The 16,769-nt window shown below is 57.9% G+C and overlaps 1 protein-coding gene across 1 annotated transcript in view; it reads right to left on the bottom strand.

Annotated features, from left to right (window-relative positions):
- NGFR (nerve growth factor receptor) overlaps positions 1–15,925 on the bottom strand; it is a 45,058-nt gene extending 29,133 nt beyond the window's left edge. The window contains exons 1-3 of the mRNA XM_047080414.1: positions 15,867–15,925; positions 14,654–14,705; positions 12,524–12,617 (exon numbers count right to left, since the gene is read on the bottom strand). Of these exons, the coding sequence (XP_046936370.1) occupies positions 12,524–12,617; positions 14,654–14,705; positions 15,867–15,925 (205 nt within the window). The remainder of the gene's footprint in view (positions 1–12,523; positions 12,618–14,653; positions 14,706–15,866) is intronic.
- Positions 15,926–16,769: the final 844 nt, after the last annotated feature.

Consider the following 16,769-nt stretch of genomic DNA (forward strand, 5'->3'; position numbering starts at 1 on the left):
TCTCCCCCCCTTCCCCCCCCAGTGGAGCTTTGGCCCAGCCACCAGACTGGGGTCCAGAGAGCAGGGCTGTGGCCCGCCCCCCAGGCCGGGGGCTTTGCCGGACTGTGTCTCTTCCCTCAGACTGGGAATGCCTCGGGGGGGGGGGGGGCAGCCTGGGCTTTCTTCTCCCTCCAAGTGCCCTGCCCTGGTCGTTCCCAGCCAGAGGGCTCCACGTGTGGGGCAGGTGGTTGACCGAGTGGCCTGGGGAAACCACGGAACCCCAGGCCCTAGGGGGGTTGCCTTTGGCCGGCCTCTTTCCCCACCGCCGTGGCCTCCCCCGTCGGATGAGGCGGCCGCTCTCCCCACCTGGTCCTACTCCTCCAGCTTCGACCCCCTCCACTCCAGCTGAGATTAAGGGAGGGACCAGGTGGGGAGAGTGGCCCCTTTCCCACCTACATCCTGTCCCCGGGCCTCTCCTTTCCGCAGGCTGGGGAGGGGGCTGCTGGGAGCCAGCCCCGGGGCAATCTGATCTCCATTAGACCCTTCTCTGGTTCTCATTACTGCAGCCCCGGAGGCTTCGGAAACGTGTAATTTCCCGGCGGCTTTTCTCTCCTGCCTCTGCCTTTTGAGGTCCCTCTACCACCCCAGTCTTCTTCTTTTTTTAATGTTTATTTATGACAGAGAGAGAGAGAGAGCGCGCGCGCGCGCGCGCGCGCGCGCGCGCGAGCATGAGCGGGGGAGGGGCAGAGAGAGAGACACACATACACACAGAATCCGAAGCAGGCTCCAGGCTCTGAGCGGTCGGTACAGAGCCCGACTCGGGGCTTGAACTCACAGACGGCGAGATCATGACCTGAGCCGAAGTCGGACGCTCAACCGACTGAGCCACCCAGGTGCCCCATACCACCCCAGTCTTCTCTGGAGACCTCTCCTCTAGTGGACAGGCATTGGGAGCACAGAGTCACCGAAGCACTATGGGGAGGGGGTTACGATGTGACCTTCAATCTCAGCCCAGCTCCGGACCCTCAAGGAGCAGAATGCTGCCTTTCTTCCTAAATAAAAAATAACTCTGGAGAAGGGGTGGGGGGGTGCCTGGGTGGCTCGGTCTGTTAAGCGTCTCACTCTTGGTTTCGGCTCGGGTTACTTCTCATGTCGGTGGGTTCAAGCCCCACATGGGGCTCCGCGCTGACAGGGCAGGGCCCGCTTGTGCTCCCTCTCTGCCCCTCCCCCGCTCGCTCGCTCTCGAAGTAAATAAACAAACTTAAAAACATTAAAATAAAATAAGAAATCAATTTCAAAAATAACCCTGGGGTGCCTGGATGGCTCAGTCGGTTGAGCGTCTGACTTTCGGTTTCAGCTCAGGCCATGATCTCACGGTTCGTGGGTTCGAGCCCCGGGGCCAGCTGCACACTACTCTCGCAGAGCCTGCTTGGGACTCTCCGTCTCCCTCTCTCTCTCTGCCCCTCCCCCACTCGTGTGCATTCTCTGTCTCTCTCAAAATAAATAAATAAACTTAAAAAAAAAATAACTCCCTTCTCACCCCTTCCTTCTGCTTGGGCCCCCTGTCCTTCCCTCCCCCTCTTGCAGGATACACCCCAGAGTCCCGGGCAGGGTGAAGGGGTTGCTGCAGCCTAGGCCCTGTGCCTGGCACTGAGGGAGGCAGGCAGGAATACGTAAGCGGCACGAATGGTCAAGCTAACAAATGCACCGAGACGGGGCAGCAGGGGAGGGGAAAGAACTCAGCCAAAGAAAAAACCTGACGCCAATGACGTTCAGTTCATCACCCCTGGGTGTTTCTCCAGCCTCATCACCCCACCATGTCCCCTTCCGGAACTATCTCCCTCCTACTCGTCAGCACACGAAATCACCTCTTCTGGGAAGCCCTCCCTTTTATTCCAGTCTGAGTGACCCCCGCGTAGACCCCAGGCACCCTGCTTCCCTCCCGGCCACCAGCACAATGTGCCGCGGAGGCGGGGTTGGGGATTGCCTTTTCCCTCCATCTGGGCGCTGAGCCCCTTGGGGACGGCAGTGATTGTGTCTGTTATCCATCTGGTGTCCTCCTGGCCTGGGTGACAAGTATGCGATCACTGCCGATGAACGAATGCACACACAAAGGAATGAATGAAGGAAGGAGCAGATGTACTGACCGCCTAAACACCAGCTAGCAGAGGGTCGGGGAGGTCAAAGACACGCCCCTCTATGAACTTCAAGCGACTGTCAAACGCCGTGATTGGCAAGCAAGGGGCAGCCCAGGGAGAGGAGTAAGTGGGAAAAAGCAGAATCGCGACTCACGCGACCCAATATGCCACGCGCCCAAGGGCCAGAAGGGAGCAATTGTATTGTGTGTTTTTTTCCTTTTTTAAGAATCCTCCTTTCATGTCAGATTCTCGTGTTTACAATTCACAGATGGCTGTTTAAGGACTTTCCGATGCCGTCAGGGACAGGGAGAAACCCCCAGATGAACAGGAGAGATTGTGGGCAGGGGGTTCCCCATCATTCCCCGTCTTGTGTCTCTGGCTCCTCACTGTTCCCACCTGCTCGTCCAGGACTGGGTGGTGGCCTGGCCTAGCCCATATCTGCTGGAGGAGGAGGAGAGCACCCTGCTTGCAGGGGAGGGTGGCCACAGAGCCTAAACAGCCCTGATTAAGTGTCTCAACGGACAGGCCTGGGCAGTGCCCAGATGGAGTGTGGCGGACATCATGCCTGCCCTCTGGGGCTTCCAGAATGTTCCAAACACACAGATGGGAACAGACATGGATGGGCAGCCAGGAACAAAAATAAAAGAGAATGTTAAAGCAGGCTCTGTGCGTATACACACACATATAAGGTGACCCTCTCTCTTCTCACTGCTTGGTGAACTCCTATTCACCCTTCAAGGCCCAATTCATTTATCCAATCATTCATGTATTCATTCGTCATGGACACCTGTTGCCTAGCACCACTTTGCTCTTTTTAGCTTATGGGAAACTTCCTCTCCCCAACTCTCTTGTAGGGAGAGGGTTACTTTCGTTCTGCTTTTACCCCCCTGGCCACTCTGGGAGGGGTCCTAGGACCCAAACCTGGTAAATTAGTGTGTACAATGCCCCTGTCATGCGATTGGCTCAAGGATGAGCATATCAGTGAATCCACCCAGTGACAGTCAGTCCTGGGCTTCCTCTGGGACTACAGGGAAAGAAGTGCTTTCTTTGTGCTGGGGATGCTGACCTAGGCTACTGTAAACCTTCTTACCATCCCTTGGGGAGACCCTGACTAAGAACAAAAGCCTGACTAAGATGGTCTGAGAGAAGCTCACGCAAGAAGAAGACAGAAGCAAGAGGTGCTCAGTGACAACAGGTAGCACCTGCGCCTGGCTTTGCCGGACTTTGCCTCCTCCAGGAAATTTCCATGATGTTGAACAATATTCTCTCTCCCTTTTTTTTTTTCCCTTAAAAAGTTTGCGATGACTTTCTGTCACTTACAACCCAAGAGCTCCTGACTAACGCACCATTAATTTGTCACTGCGCTCCTGCTCTCTGCCAGGAGCTGGGTGGTGGAATCCAAGGGGCGGGGCGGGGGGGGGGGGACTGAGGCACAGCCCCCTGCCTTCAAGGGGCTCAGAGTCACCTGAGATCTTCCAAATGCTGCCCCTCTGTGCTATGGCCAGCTTCCACAGACAGTGAGTCCCCTCCTCCCCTCTGCTCCTGGAGGTAGGCTCATATTCCGTGGCCACCTATTACATACGGGGCTCTGTGGTTCTTCCTACCGTCCTAATGTCCTGAGCTATGTCTACATCTGTCCCTACCTCTGCCTCTTAAACCGTGAGCTCTTTGACGATGGGCGCCATGCTGGTGAATCCCCAGTACCTAGGGCAGCGCCCGACACCTGCTTCTTGTTTGCATTCGTTTTGAATGAATAAGCGAGTGCTTATCTCTCCGGTGTTTACGAGCGTTGAGGCAGCAGGCAGCCAAGGAAAGGTACAACAGGATGTAGAGCAGAGGGGCCTGGGGAGTCCTAGATCCAGAAAAGCCAGCCCACTGCCCCGCTCAGTCCCATGAGCCTTCCTGCAGAAGCATTCCACACAGTCGAACCACAGTCATCCCTGTCTCTGCACGAATGCCGGAAACTCTGCCCTGCCGCAAGCCCCGCCCATGGTGTCCCCCCCCCCCGGCCACTACCTGGACCTGTGCGAGGTGTCACTGCAGCCTGTCCCTCTGAGGCTCATTGGCCCATCTTGCACACAGCTCTCTCTCACCAACATGGCACCGGGACCGCCCGGAGTGATGAGGACTGCCTCACTCCGCCCCCAGACACCGTCCCTCCTTCCTTCTCCTCCTTGCATCCCTCTCCTCTGTTCTTCTCTACCCCTTCCCTTCCCATCTCTCCATCGTCCGCCGTTCCTTTCCCTGCTCCTCATCTGTTTCTCCAGCCCTCCTGCCTTCCCACTGGGCCAGTCTTCCCTGACCATGTCTGCAGCTGGGTAAATTTCTGTAAACAATTCAGTTCGTAATAGATTCAATTGTATTACATCCTTATTAGAAGCTTATAGCATTTGGGAAGAGGGACTCGGGCGGCTAAGAGGCTGATATCCTCCCTGACTGCTTGAGTGCCTGGGAGTGGAGTGCTCCCATTTTCAAATTAACTTGGGCTTCACATATTTCATTATCTCCCCACATTTCCCCCTGTCGAATCATCCGGAGCGTCTCCCTTTCCTTCCTCTCTGCTTGAGAGAGGTCCCCCCCCCACCTTTGTCCAGTCCCAGAAGATAGTCCCTGAGATCAGGAAAGATGTAGGCTATACAGCAAGAAGGACTTCCGGGTGGGTAGGGCATGAAAAGACTCCTTAGAAAGAAGGAGAGGAGCGGAGGAAGGTGAGAGAGACTCCGTCAGTGGAAAACTGTGGTCATGGGTGGGAGAGGAGGAGGCCAGCCCCCTCAGCCCAAAACCTGGGGCCCTGGGACCCACGGAGCAGCTGACATGGGTCTCCAATCCCAGACCCGGACGGGGAGTGGGAGAAAACAGCTGCACACATCTGGAAGATGCTTGCCCAGCTCCCTCCATTAGCCCAGGCACCAGCCGGCTGCGTTTGATGTTTGATCTTGCCTTCAGTGCAGGGAAGAAGCCAATGAGATGGCAGAGACCGCTCATGGAGACACCCCCTGCCACCAGCCTGGCTCCCCTCCCCAGATCCCCTGACAGCCCAAACCAACTTCCAAGGCATAAATGAAATGCCAGAAAACCAAACCCTGGCCCCACCCCCACTCCCCCTCCCCACAGCAATGGAGCCAAAGCCAATTCCCCATGAGTGGGGGGTGGGGTGCTGGAGCCTCTTAGCCACCCGCACCCCTCCCCATGCCTTTCTTGTCTGTCCCAGGCCCTAGGAGAGAGGCTCAGCGCCAGACCACAGTCATGCCTCATTTTGGTTCTTTTTGCGGAGGGCAGGTAATTGATCAAGATTTTGGAGGGCGGGGAGGCAGGGAGTGAATGCTAAAGACTCATCTGGAAGAGGAAGTGTCTGTGGAGAGCTAGGAAGGGCAGCAAACTGCTATTAAGTAGAACAGAGAGCAGGGAATGCAAAGCTAACGTGCACTTATTGAGCGCCTGCTGCATGCATATATACCAAGGTGAATGAGATGGTCCACTGGGGGAGGCAGACATACAAGCAGACATACGCATGGTGACAAGGACAGTAAAGGCACCCACGAATGCCGTGGATGGAAGGCATCAATCCCACCAGGGAGAGAAGCAGAGGGCTTCATGGAGGCGGAAACACTTGAGCTGGGCTGCGAAGGGTGACTATGAGCAAGCCAGGCAGAGAGAAAGGGGGAAGAGCCTTCCAGAACCTTCCAGGCAACAGAGCAACACAAGCACAGATTTGGGGGTGGGGGTGGGGGGGGACCAATGTAACCCCTGGACTGTAGCAAAGGCTGTGATAACGTGTGCAGGGTGGGGTGGGCAGAGGAGGTGTTGGAAAAAGCTCATACTTACCAACCCTTCGCGTTTACACAGCACTTTATAATCTGCAGGGTGCTCTCCAAAGTCACAATCTCATCAAACCTTCACCCCAAGCGGGGGGGGGGCAGGGGGGCAAGATGTCCAGTATACGAACGGGGAAGCGGAAGCTCAGAGAAGTCAAGCGATTGACCCCGAGTTCATCTGCTGCTAGGGGTCAGATTAACCGACTGCGTCTGAAGTGAGTAAGCCCAGTGAGGAGTCCCTGGCCCCTGTGAAAGACAGGGGTGGGGTGGGGCATCCAGACTGAGGCACCAGGTGGGCGTGGCAGCAACAGAGAAGCAGTGGGCAAGAAGGCAGGGGCAGCCCAGGCGGTCTTCCTGGTGGAGGGAGCCACGGAGTTTGGTTGGGATGCAGAGGAGGGGTGGAGGCAGGGAGTACCTGGCGGGGGCAGTCGCTGGCCGACAGGCTGAGCTCACCCGGCACAGGGGCGGTGGCCGCGCTGCCTATTGGCTGGAACAGAGCCGGAGCGGGGTGAACTGGTATGACAGCAAGGGAAGGGTCCGCAGGCACTCCTGAGGGACACCAGACACTTTGGGCTGGGCTTCACCCGGGAGAGTGGTTAGGGTCGGCTTCAGAGAGGGAAGGAGCCGGGTTCCCAGCTCTCTGGCACCCCCCACCCCCCCCCACCTCAGAGGAGTGAGAAGTAAGCAGGTTAACACGTAGCGTGTCCCCCGGCACGTGTGTTCACGATGGAGAACATGCGAACAGTAGAAACAACTTTTGAGAAGATACTTATTGAACCATTGCTATGGGCTGTATAAGAAGCTTCTACACAGCTTAGAGTTTTCCAGAGTTGCTGGGTCCTGAGGACTCTCTGGGGGTGACCCAGATCCGCTAGGGGGACAAAATGTTTTTAACAAGGGTCCCAGGGGCGCCTGGGTGGCTCAGTCGATTAGGGTCCGACTTCAGCTCGGGTCACGATCTCGCGGTTCGCGCGTTCGAGCCCCGCGTCGGGCTCCGTGCTGATGGCTCGGAGCCTGGAACCTGCTTCGGATTCTGTCTCCCTCTCTCTCTGCTCCTCCCCTGCTCACGCTCTGTCTCTCTCTGTCTCTCAATAATAAATAAACGTTAAAAAAAATTTAAAAAAAAAACAAGGGTCCCAGCTGATTGTTAATCTCACGGGAAACACTAACAGGGGACAAAAGCCAAAAGAAGGCCGGTTCTAACGCTGGGAGATCCACGCTTCCCAGTGGCAATACTGGGAGAGGGGCACCCAAGGCTCACAGATGAGGAAGGCAGCTGCTGGGGCGGCCCAAACCAGAAGGAAAAGGGACTGTTAGGCTACGTTAGTTATCTATTGCTGCGTCACAAAGTACCCCACAACTTAGAGGCCTAAAACAAGTCCAGCCACGTATTATTTCGCATCGTTTCTGCGGGTCAGGAAGTTGGGAGACGTTTAGCTGGGTAGTTCTGGCTCAAGGTCTCTTGAAAGGTCCCAGTCAGATGTCCTCTGGTAGCGGCAGTCATCCCAAGGCGTGACTGGCACTGAAGGACCGGCTTCCAAGATGGCGCACTCACCTGACGCCGGCTGTTGGCTGTAGGCCTCAGCCGCTCGACCCCTGGGCCTCTCCTTTGGGCTGCTTGAGTGTTCTCCCAACATGGCAGCGAATGTCCCGCCCCCCCCCCCAAAACTAAGTGATCTAGGAGAGAATAAGGAGGAAGTTACATGAAATCACACTCTGCCATTTCTAGGATATTCCATTGGTTACACCCCTCGCCCCCCCCCCCCCCCCCCCGCAGCAACTTTCTACCACCCTCAAGCTCCTGGAGAAGAAACCACGGACCGGGGAAACCTAAATCTTCATGCCCCCAGCTGGGTGGAGGGGAGGGGTGACAGGCCTCCCAGGCCTGTGAAATAAATATTATCACATGTTTGCCTCAGCAGAAATAAAGCTTCCAGCCGGGTGGGGGAGGGAGGGGGCTCGCTTCATCTAAACATGCTTCTGCCCTGATGGGCTGTGTTTTCCATTTAAAACCACACTTAGGATGGCTGGGGAAAATACGCGTGATCCTGGTGCGTTTTTCGGAAATTCAACCTTTTGGGTTTCTTGCCCCTTTCCTGGTGCCCCCCGAGAGTGGGCTTATCCTACCCTGCACAGCCTTAGTGGCTCACTCGCAGGGTGGTCTCAGACCCCTGACTCACCCTCTCTGAGCCCCCCCCCCCCGGGAGCTGGGGTGGGTGCCAAGTCCCTCCTGATGTTGGGGCAACATCAGCCTTCATGTCTTGATATCCGAAGACTTTGGGCAAGAGCTGTCTGAGATCGGGGACACCTCTCATTTCAAAAGGACCCGAGGGCAGGGGTTGTGCCTATGGATCCCAAAGCAAAGGGACAGGGACTGGGCGTCCCAACAAGTGGGAGCCCCCAGTACGGGACCGCGCCTCCTTCCTCCACTCCAGCTGACAGTGGTGAGGGAGAGAAGGTCACTGGCTGGCAGCTAGAGCAAGATGGGGGGTGATTTAGGGTCCTTCTGCCGCTTTCCTCCATAAGCCCTCTGCCTGGTTTCCTCTCCCGCTTAGCAGGGCGGGCCTGGAGAGGAGGGGGGTCAGTGAAGAAATGCAGCAAGGTAGGGCAGAGAGTGGCCACGGTGACAGGTCTCAGAACGGTAGGACAGTCTCCACCCCGCTCCCCTCTATGACTACTCCCCACCCCCTCGTCAAGCGCATCGACCTCCCTCTCCCAAACCGCAGTCACACGGACTTCACAAAAGGCAAACTCACTGCGCAAATGGAGAAACTGAGGCTCAGAGAAGGAACAACACTTGCCTCGGGGTGCCACTGAGTCAGCTACAGAGGCAAGGAGCCCTCCCTAGGTGCCAGCACTAGGCAGAGGCAGCAGTGGCCCTCATCGGGGTTAACAGTCACCACACTCCTTCAGGAAGGAGGAGAGAGGGAGGAGGAAGGGAAAAGGGAGCACAGAAATCTCAGGGGCTTCCCTTGTCAGGGCAGGGTCCCCAGTGGGGTCTGTGGTGGAAGCCTGAAGAAGGTGGAGTCCCCAGAGGAAGGGGGGTAGGAGCAGCAGGAGGAAACTGGCGCCCTGGCTTTAGACAGGTAGAGTGAACACTCCAGGCCTCAGTTTTTCCATCTGGAAAATGGGGCTGTGTTTTTCCGGTCTGGCCCCACTGCTAATTGTAAATCAGAGCTTTTCCCCGTGGACACCGGCTTCTAAGCACTGAGGACATGAACTTGGCCTCCTCTCTCCTGACCCCTGACCTCCAGTTTCCTCTGCAGCCGGGGTGGGGGGGGAGGGTAATAAATCCTACGTGAGGAGTAGAGGGTCACTCGAGAGCTCAAATTGCAGAGTGGATGGATGCTAGGTTAGAGGGACTTCCTGGCCTAGCGGCAGTGACCCTGCTGGGCATAGCCACCCCCCCATCCCCCCCACCCCCACCCCCCCTCCCGCTGGGATGGGGATCCTCTCTCGGGAGCACTAGCCTCGTTTTGTTCCTCCTCCCTGGGGGCAGGGGAGGCTGTGGTGTGGTGGAAGGTGCTAGACTCCCAGACGCTGCTGGGATGTCTCTCCTCACTACCTTCACAAACCCACAAGCCACCTGTGCCATTACAAAGCCACGGAGCCCTTCGGGGTGGGGGGAGGGGCAACCCCACCCTCCCGCGATCGCCCCTCCCCTCCCCTCCCGCCCCCCACCGCAGCTCTGACCCCAGACTTCCTGCCAAGGGGAGGCAGTGGGGTGAGATGAGTGGGGAGGGAGAAGGTGGCCCTGAGCAGGCTGGTGGAGAGGGGCAGCCGTCCAACTACCGGGGGAGGACATCGGGGCAGGGCAGACAATATCTCCACACAGAAAAAGAAAAATATTCCATTAGGAAAAGCTGGTGGCAAGGCCTGCCCTGTGAGTCCTTCCTTCGACCCTCGGAATGCTGGGAGAGACCCGGACATCCCGGGGACACAGCAGCCGGAGCAGGGAAGCCTCAGGAGACAGGACTCTCTGGGGGAGGACAGATTTTTTTTTTTAATGTTTATTTACTTTTGAGACAGAGAGCCCGCAAGCGGGGGAGGGGCAAAGAGGGGACAGAGGATCCTTCAGCTGCGAGCCTGATGCGGGACTCGAACTCACTAATCATGACCTGCGCCACCCCGGCACCCCGGGGAGGACAGATTTTCAAGCAGATAAATGAGAATTCATCAGGTAGTTTTAAGGGTTCGAAGACAAATGGATTGTCGTGATATGTAGGGAGTTCCTGGGGGCTGCGACAGATGGGATGGTCAGGGAGGGCCTCTTTGAGGCGGTGGCATTTCCGCTGACATCTGAAGGCCAAGAAGGAGTCAGCCACGTGCAGAACTGGGTGGGGGGGGGGAAGCCTTCTGGGCGGAAGGAACCCCAGTGCCACGGCGCTGAAATGGGAATGGTTTTGAGCCAGAGCAAGCAGGCCAGAACGAGTGTGGTCAGAGAAGTAGCCGGGGGCCAGATCACGTAGGGCCTTGTGAGGTAAAGCAAGGAGGCTGAATTTTCTGCTGAATGTGAGAGAAAACCACGAGAGAGTTTCGCGTAGGGGAGTGATGAGATCTGATTTATGTCTTTACAAGATCCCGCTGCTGAATGGAGAATGGATTACAGGTGCCAGCGCGGAGGCTGGGAGGGGAGACGGGACCCACTGCTGGCGGCAGCGTCCGGCCCACAGCCCGGACAGACAGAAGAGCCCGATCGGGGTCTGGCTGAGAAGTAGAGCCAACAGGCCCTGCCGACACCTGGATGTGGCTGCGGGTCAAAAGGAGGAGTGGAGACACGAGGCCGGTGGCGCCTCGCTGCGGACCGTTTTCCATTCATCTCCTGCTGCAAGGCCAGGCCTCCCTCTGCGGAGGCTGCGGGACGGTTGTTCATTCATGGATTCATCCCGCAGGAGGTATTCCTTCAGCTTCGGCTAGGCTCCTTCCAGCCCCCAGTCCCTGACCCTGAACTACCCCCGCCCCCTTTTCTGACAGTCAGGGCTGACAGCTGCTTCCCCGTCAGCCTGGTGGGTGTGGCCTTTTCTACTGCCTCAGCCCAGATGCGGCGGCGGCGTAGACATGAGGGGCCTTGGAGAGCTTGAAAAAACTCTTCTGTGCAGTGACACGCTCTGGCGGAGATCGTAGGGTGAGGGGAGGGTGGGGGGAGATGTCCCTGTTCAGGGAGCACAGCCCCCACCAATCCCTGTACCTGGGAGGGCAGGGACCAATGTATACTTTTTGTCATCGAGGTTATAATGAATGAAAGACACTACTCCTGGGGATCTTGGACGCCTAGACGAAGACCCTGCCAGAGGTTGCTTCCCATGAGTGCCCACGCCTGGGCATGTTTCTCTTCTAAAGGTCCTAAGACGTGGAGGCTCAGCCTGGTTAAGCGACTTGCCATAGGTCGTCCAGAAGGTCTCAAAGCCTCAGGTATCTTTAGTCTTCTTCCGGGCAGCCTCAGAGGAAGCTTCGGAGTCAGTACTGTTGCCACAGATCTCTGCTCGCAGTCACCAGACTCCTGTGTCGCGAGTCTCTGCTCTTCGAGCCCCGAGCCCGGCCCTCCCTCACCTGCCTCCGCGCCTTTTCTCCTGCCCCCAAAGTCCTTCCCACCTCCCACCGCATCCTCTCTCCCCTCCTCTAGAAACACCCCCCCCCCGCTCACACCTGCCTGAATACCCCGCGTGGCTCCCTAAGACCCAAGGCCAAGGGCCTGCTGCCCTCCGATGCCCCTCGGTGGCTGGGAGGTGGGGGGGGGGGGTCGGAAACATCAGATGGCAGCTCGGTGCCGGCGCCCCCGCCCCCCACCTTGGAGCCCCAGTCTGTCAGCGGTGATGGATGGCCGGGCAGCAGTCCCTTGGAACGGATCCTGGGTCTAAAAGCCTCACGCAGCCATCCTGCGCGGGAGGCGGGGGAGGGACACCGGGGTCCCCTAGAGCCCGGCTCCCTGCCATGAATCAGGCGGCCGGCAGAGCCAATTAGCGCAGACAAGAGCCCAGCGATGAATCATGAGCCCATTAGTCGGACCGGCTCGCCCCTCCCCCCACCCACCCAAGTGGGGTCCTGGCCGGGAGGGCGGGGGTCCTTCCTCCCTCCGGACGGGCCTCCTCCTCCCCAGAGACCCTCTGTCTTAGAACCGCTAAGACCCTCACGTCGTGGAAGCCGCGGGGGGGGGGGGGGGGGGGGAGGAGGCAGCGGGGCACGCCGGTCATTTGCATGGCATTTGCATGGCATTTGCATGGCACGAGGGCATTGGACGCTCCCAGACGCGCCCCCTCCACCCTTCCAGCCCACCTGGTCAGACCTGAGAAAAGACTTGGCGGGTGACCCCAGAGCCCGGCCCCTCTCTTCCATCCTCCGGGGACAGAGGGCTACATCCGGCGTTGTCTGCCCCGGACCCAGTTTCAGGGATGACCCAGGTCAGCCCCCATCACCAAACTCACCCCTCGGTGACAGAGGAGGAAGAGGAAGCCCACAGAAGATAAAGGTCTTATCAGGGGCCCAACTCAGCCTGTAGTGGACCACACACCCAGTCAGCCTTGCCAGGGCCTTAGAGCTGCCTCCCTGGGCTCTTGGGAGCCCAGCAGGCTGAATTGAAGCCCCAAAGCTGACCTCTGGCGATGGTTGGCCTGGAGTCCAGGCTGGGCAGCAGCAGAGGAGGAAGGGTGGGCCCTCTTTGGGGACACTCGGCATCACGGTCGGAGAACTGGAAGTTGCAGCGGGGGAGACAGAGCAGGCGGAGGGGGAAACATCCAGAACTTTGGGTGCCACGTGACAAGTGCGGGCCAACGACCGGGCCTCATCTGATCTTCACTACTCCTCTCTCTATTTTACAGATGAGACTACTAAGGTTTGGAGAGGTTCAGAGACTTGTCCACGGTCCCAGAACAAGAACACGGGAACGGGATTCGAACACCCGTCTGGCTGACTTCAGTGCGTGAGCAGATACGGCCTCTGAGCCGCCCGACTCTGATTCTGTCCCGAACGTAGCCTCATTTGGACGGCTGCCTAGTTGCTGTCGCCAACCAGCTGTGCCACAGGGCCCTCTAACTCAATGTGTCGAACTCAAAGCTCATTATCCGTCCCTCCCTCCCAGCCCAGCCCACTCTCCTGTAAAAGGTGCCTTCAGTCATTGGTTGCCCGAGCCAGCAACGTGGAGACATTGCCCCCTTTCTCCCCTTCGTCCTCCATATGTGACCAGGTCTGTGAGTGTAGAATCCATTCTGCATGAAATGGGCCCCCTCTGGGCCCTCACTTCCCAGCTGTCTGACACTTGTGTGGCTCGGGCCCTGGGCCTCTCTCCACCGGACAGTTCCAGAACTCTTCCAGCGGGTGTCCCGGTCAATTCCTTCTTCCATATTGCTGCCAGAGTGTGTTTCCCCAAATACACGCTAATCGCCACTTCCTACCTTCAACAGGTTAGCTCCTCATTGCTTTCAAGATAGAGCATCACAAGGCCTCTACCAGCGGGCCCAGCATACCTTTCTAAACCCACCTCTGGGTAAACCCACTTCCTTCTCAACAGCCAATGAGCTGGTGGCCACGTGGGGTGGCTCACGTCCCCAGGACGTACCCAGGTTTTCACTCCTCTTGGCCTTCGCTCCTGCTGTCCCTCTGTCAGGAATGCCCCCCATCTCCACCTGGCACGCTTGTGCTCCCCCTTCCAAGGTCAGGTACATGTCCTCCGAGAAGCCTCCCCTGCCCTGCCCCAGGAGGATGTGCTGTGCTCCCTCCTCTGTGCTCCCACAGCACTTTGCTCAAACTGCTAGCCTGGCGATTCCACACCAGCACCACGGTTAGCGGGGGTCTGCCCCTCCTTGTCTGAGAGGCAGAGGCCGTGGCTTGCTCACCTCTGCTTCCCCAACAGGGTCTGGTACATCAGAGACGGTCAATAAAGGTTTGATAGATGGGTGGACTGCCCTCTCTCTCCTCTTTCTCTATTCTCCAACTTCCTGTTTTTCTGGCCTGGCTCCCAAGCTGAAAAACCATCCAGTTAAAGGAGTCCTGTGGAAGGCAGGCGATCCTGGGAGTTGGCCAAGGTCTGTGTGACCCCTGTCACTGCAAGTACCCAATCTGGAGAACCACAGGGGCCAGAAAACACAGACTGGAGTCAGGCAGTCCAGATTCGGAACTGAAGGTCGTGACCTTGACAGGTCATTTCTCTTCTGCGTGCCTCTGGGTCCTTATGTTAAGTGAGGGTATGGGCAGAGACAGATGACATTTCTAAAACCCCTTCCAGGGGCGCCTGGGTGGCGCAGTCGGTTAAGCGGCCGACTTCAGCCAGGTCACGATCTCGCGGTCCGGGAGTTCGAGCCCCGCGTCAGGCTCTGGGCTGATGGCTCAGAGCCTGGAGCCTGTTTCCGATTCTGTGTCTCCCTCTCTCTCTGCCCCTCCCCCGCTCATGCTCTGTCTCTCTCTGTCCCAAAAATAAATAAACGTTGAAAAAAAAATAAAAAAAAAAATAAGAAAAAAAACAAAAACAAAAAAAAATAAAACCCCTTCCAGGGGCGCCTGGGTGGCTCAGCGGGCTGAGCGCCCGGCTCTTGGTTTCGGCTCAGGTCACGATCTCGTGGTTTGTGGATTCGAGCCTCCTGTCGGGGCCCGTGCTGACAGCGTGGAGCCTGCTTGGGGTTCTCTCTCTCTCCTCCAGCTCTGAGGCTGTGTAAACGTATTGCTTCATGAACCCATGGCCTGCGGAGGGCCCTGGAAAGGTGGTAGGTAGATGAGAAGCAAAAGCTGTACCTTGGGGGTGGGCTGCCCAGAGTAGACAAGCAACTGTCCCGGGAGGTGGCTCCTGGGAGAAGGGGAGTTGGAGAGAAGGCCCGACGGGCACACACTGAGAGGAGGGCGGGCACACACTGAGAGGAGGGCTTCAGGTCTTGCGATTTGGTTAATTGTGGAAATCAATGGTCTGGCCAGAGGCAGGGGACAGAAAAAGACCTGGGGCATGGAGAGTCCCCGGGAATGAATAGAGTGGGGCCCGGCAGCCTTCTGCGTCTCCTTTCATGGGGGGGGGGGAGGGCAATGAACATAGACCTCATAAGCAAACTAAAGAAAATTTCATTGCTGCGCCTTCAAGCGGACACATGGTTCTGGAGGCAAGGCCTCCCGCCCCACCAACCTCAAATCCTAACCTGGGGTCTGGTCCTGGCTTTGCCGCTGACTCAGGGGTGTGTGACCTTGAACAAGTCCCTGTTTGTCTTTGAGCGTCTCTTTCCTCATGTGCAAAACAATAGGTTGCTCTTGACTGGCTCAGAGGACCATGGGCCTGGCATGGGCTCATCCCGTGGTCCCACCAAGGCCTTGGCAGCCTCAGCCCCCCCGCACCCCACCTGTTTGCCACATCTGAGCCTCTGCCCGGGTGTCTACACTGGCTCTCCTGGGCTCCTCCCCAAAGCACCGTTTGTTTCCCTATTTCCTACTTTCAAGCAGGCCTTCCAGCTGCTCCCAGATCCCGGTTCTGAGTCAGTCAGCCAGCAGGACGGCCGACTGCTTTTGATTTTCATAGTCAGGCTGGTGGGGGGCACAGGTTGTGGTAAGCCGGCCCCACCTCCTATGCTTTCCCCTCCTCCTCTCCCAGCTGATACCACCGGAGCCCTCTCTCGCTCCTCAGGACCCACTGCTGGGTGTCCCCGGGGTGGGGGAGGGGAAGAGGTGGACCCCGGTGGGGGTAGTCGAGATCATGAAGACCCTGGCAGGAAGGAGGAATCGGAGACTGGAAGAAATCATTCTCCTTCAATCAGTAGCCTCCTAGGATGAGATACTCCATTTCCTGGGGCAGAAAGGAGGTGCCAGGGTTGACCCCCCCAACCTGGAAGGAGCCGTTCCCTCGTTCCCTCAGCAGTGAGCCCAGCACCCCCCACCCCCGCACACCCCTTTGATCGACCCTCGCCTGCTCCCTAAGAGGCCGTTAACATCCTTCTTTATGGGGCTGGGACACAGCCAAGGCTCTCACCTCATCTGGGGCCCCAGGCGGCTGCCTTTGTACTTCTCCTCTTGCCCGTCGCCTGCCATAGTGACCGGCCCGCCCCCCACCTCCAACCTGGACTGTAAGTGAGCCTCCCTCAACCTCAGAGGAGTTAGGTGATCCGATGGGAGGGGCAGTTGGAGTTCATAATGGGCTCCCAGTCTGATGGGGAGGGCGCAGGTGGGACACACATCTAGGCTGACAGATTGAAGGGACAGACAGTCCAGCGGGACAGAGCTGAGTGGAGGCCTCAGGTGGGCTTCCTGGAGGAGGAGGCAAGGTGAGGACAGAGCAGCCGGGCCAGAGGTAAAGAGGAAGGGTCTATGGTGAGACTAGGAGAGGGACAGGGGCCTTACAGGAGGGCCCTGAGTGCTTGATCCGTCTGAAGTGCGGACTCAGTGATAAGGGGTGGGGCGGGAAAGTGGGTCGTGCGGAGTCTCAGTTGACTCATCTGTAAAAACCGACCTGACACCTGCCTCCCCAGTTGTGGTGAGGATTAGCGGAGACCCCTGGCTAGAGATCACACTCCCTCCTCGCTCATTTCCTGTACCTCCTTCATTCCCCCCCACCCCTCCGAGCCCACAGGGGCCAACCCGCTCCCCGAGTCTCAGCATCTGGCCTCATCTGGAAACATCTGCCTCTCTTGCACAAGGTCCCGGTGAAGGCTGTGGAGGAAGGGCCGGGGGAGGCCAAGGCCGAAGCAGGGGCAACAGATGGGGAGAGTGGGAGGGGCATCTTCCTCATCCCCCGCCTCCCCCCAGGCCCCACGCAGCACAGATTTGCCCTTAGTCTCCTCTATTCGCTCACTCCCGGTTGTCCCGCAACATACACCTGTTTTCTCTCTCAACTCCTCCGCGGAGCCTCTCCAGGGCCCCCCAGTAGGGACCTCTG

This window comes from Lynx rufus, unplaced genomic scaffold (assembly GCF_022079265.1).
Source record: "Lynx rufus isolate CCGP_SWC_20201006 ecotype Redwood Valley unplaced genomic scaffold, mLynRuf1.p SCAF_18, whole genome shotgun sequence".
NCBI classification, from domain to species: Eukaryota; Metazoa; Chordata; class Mammalia; order Carnivora; family Felidae; genus Lynx; species Lynx rufus.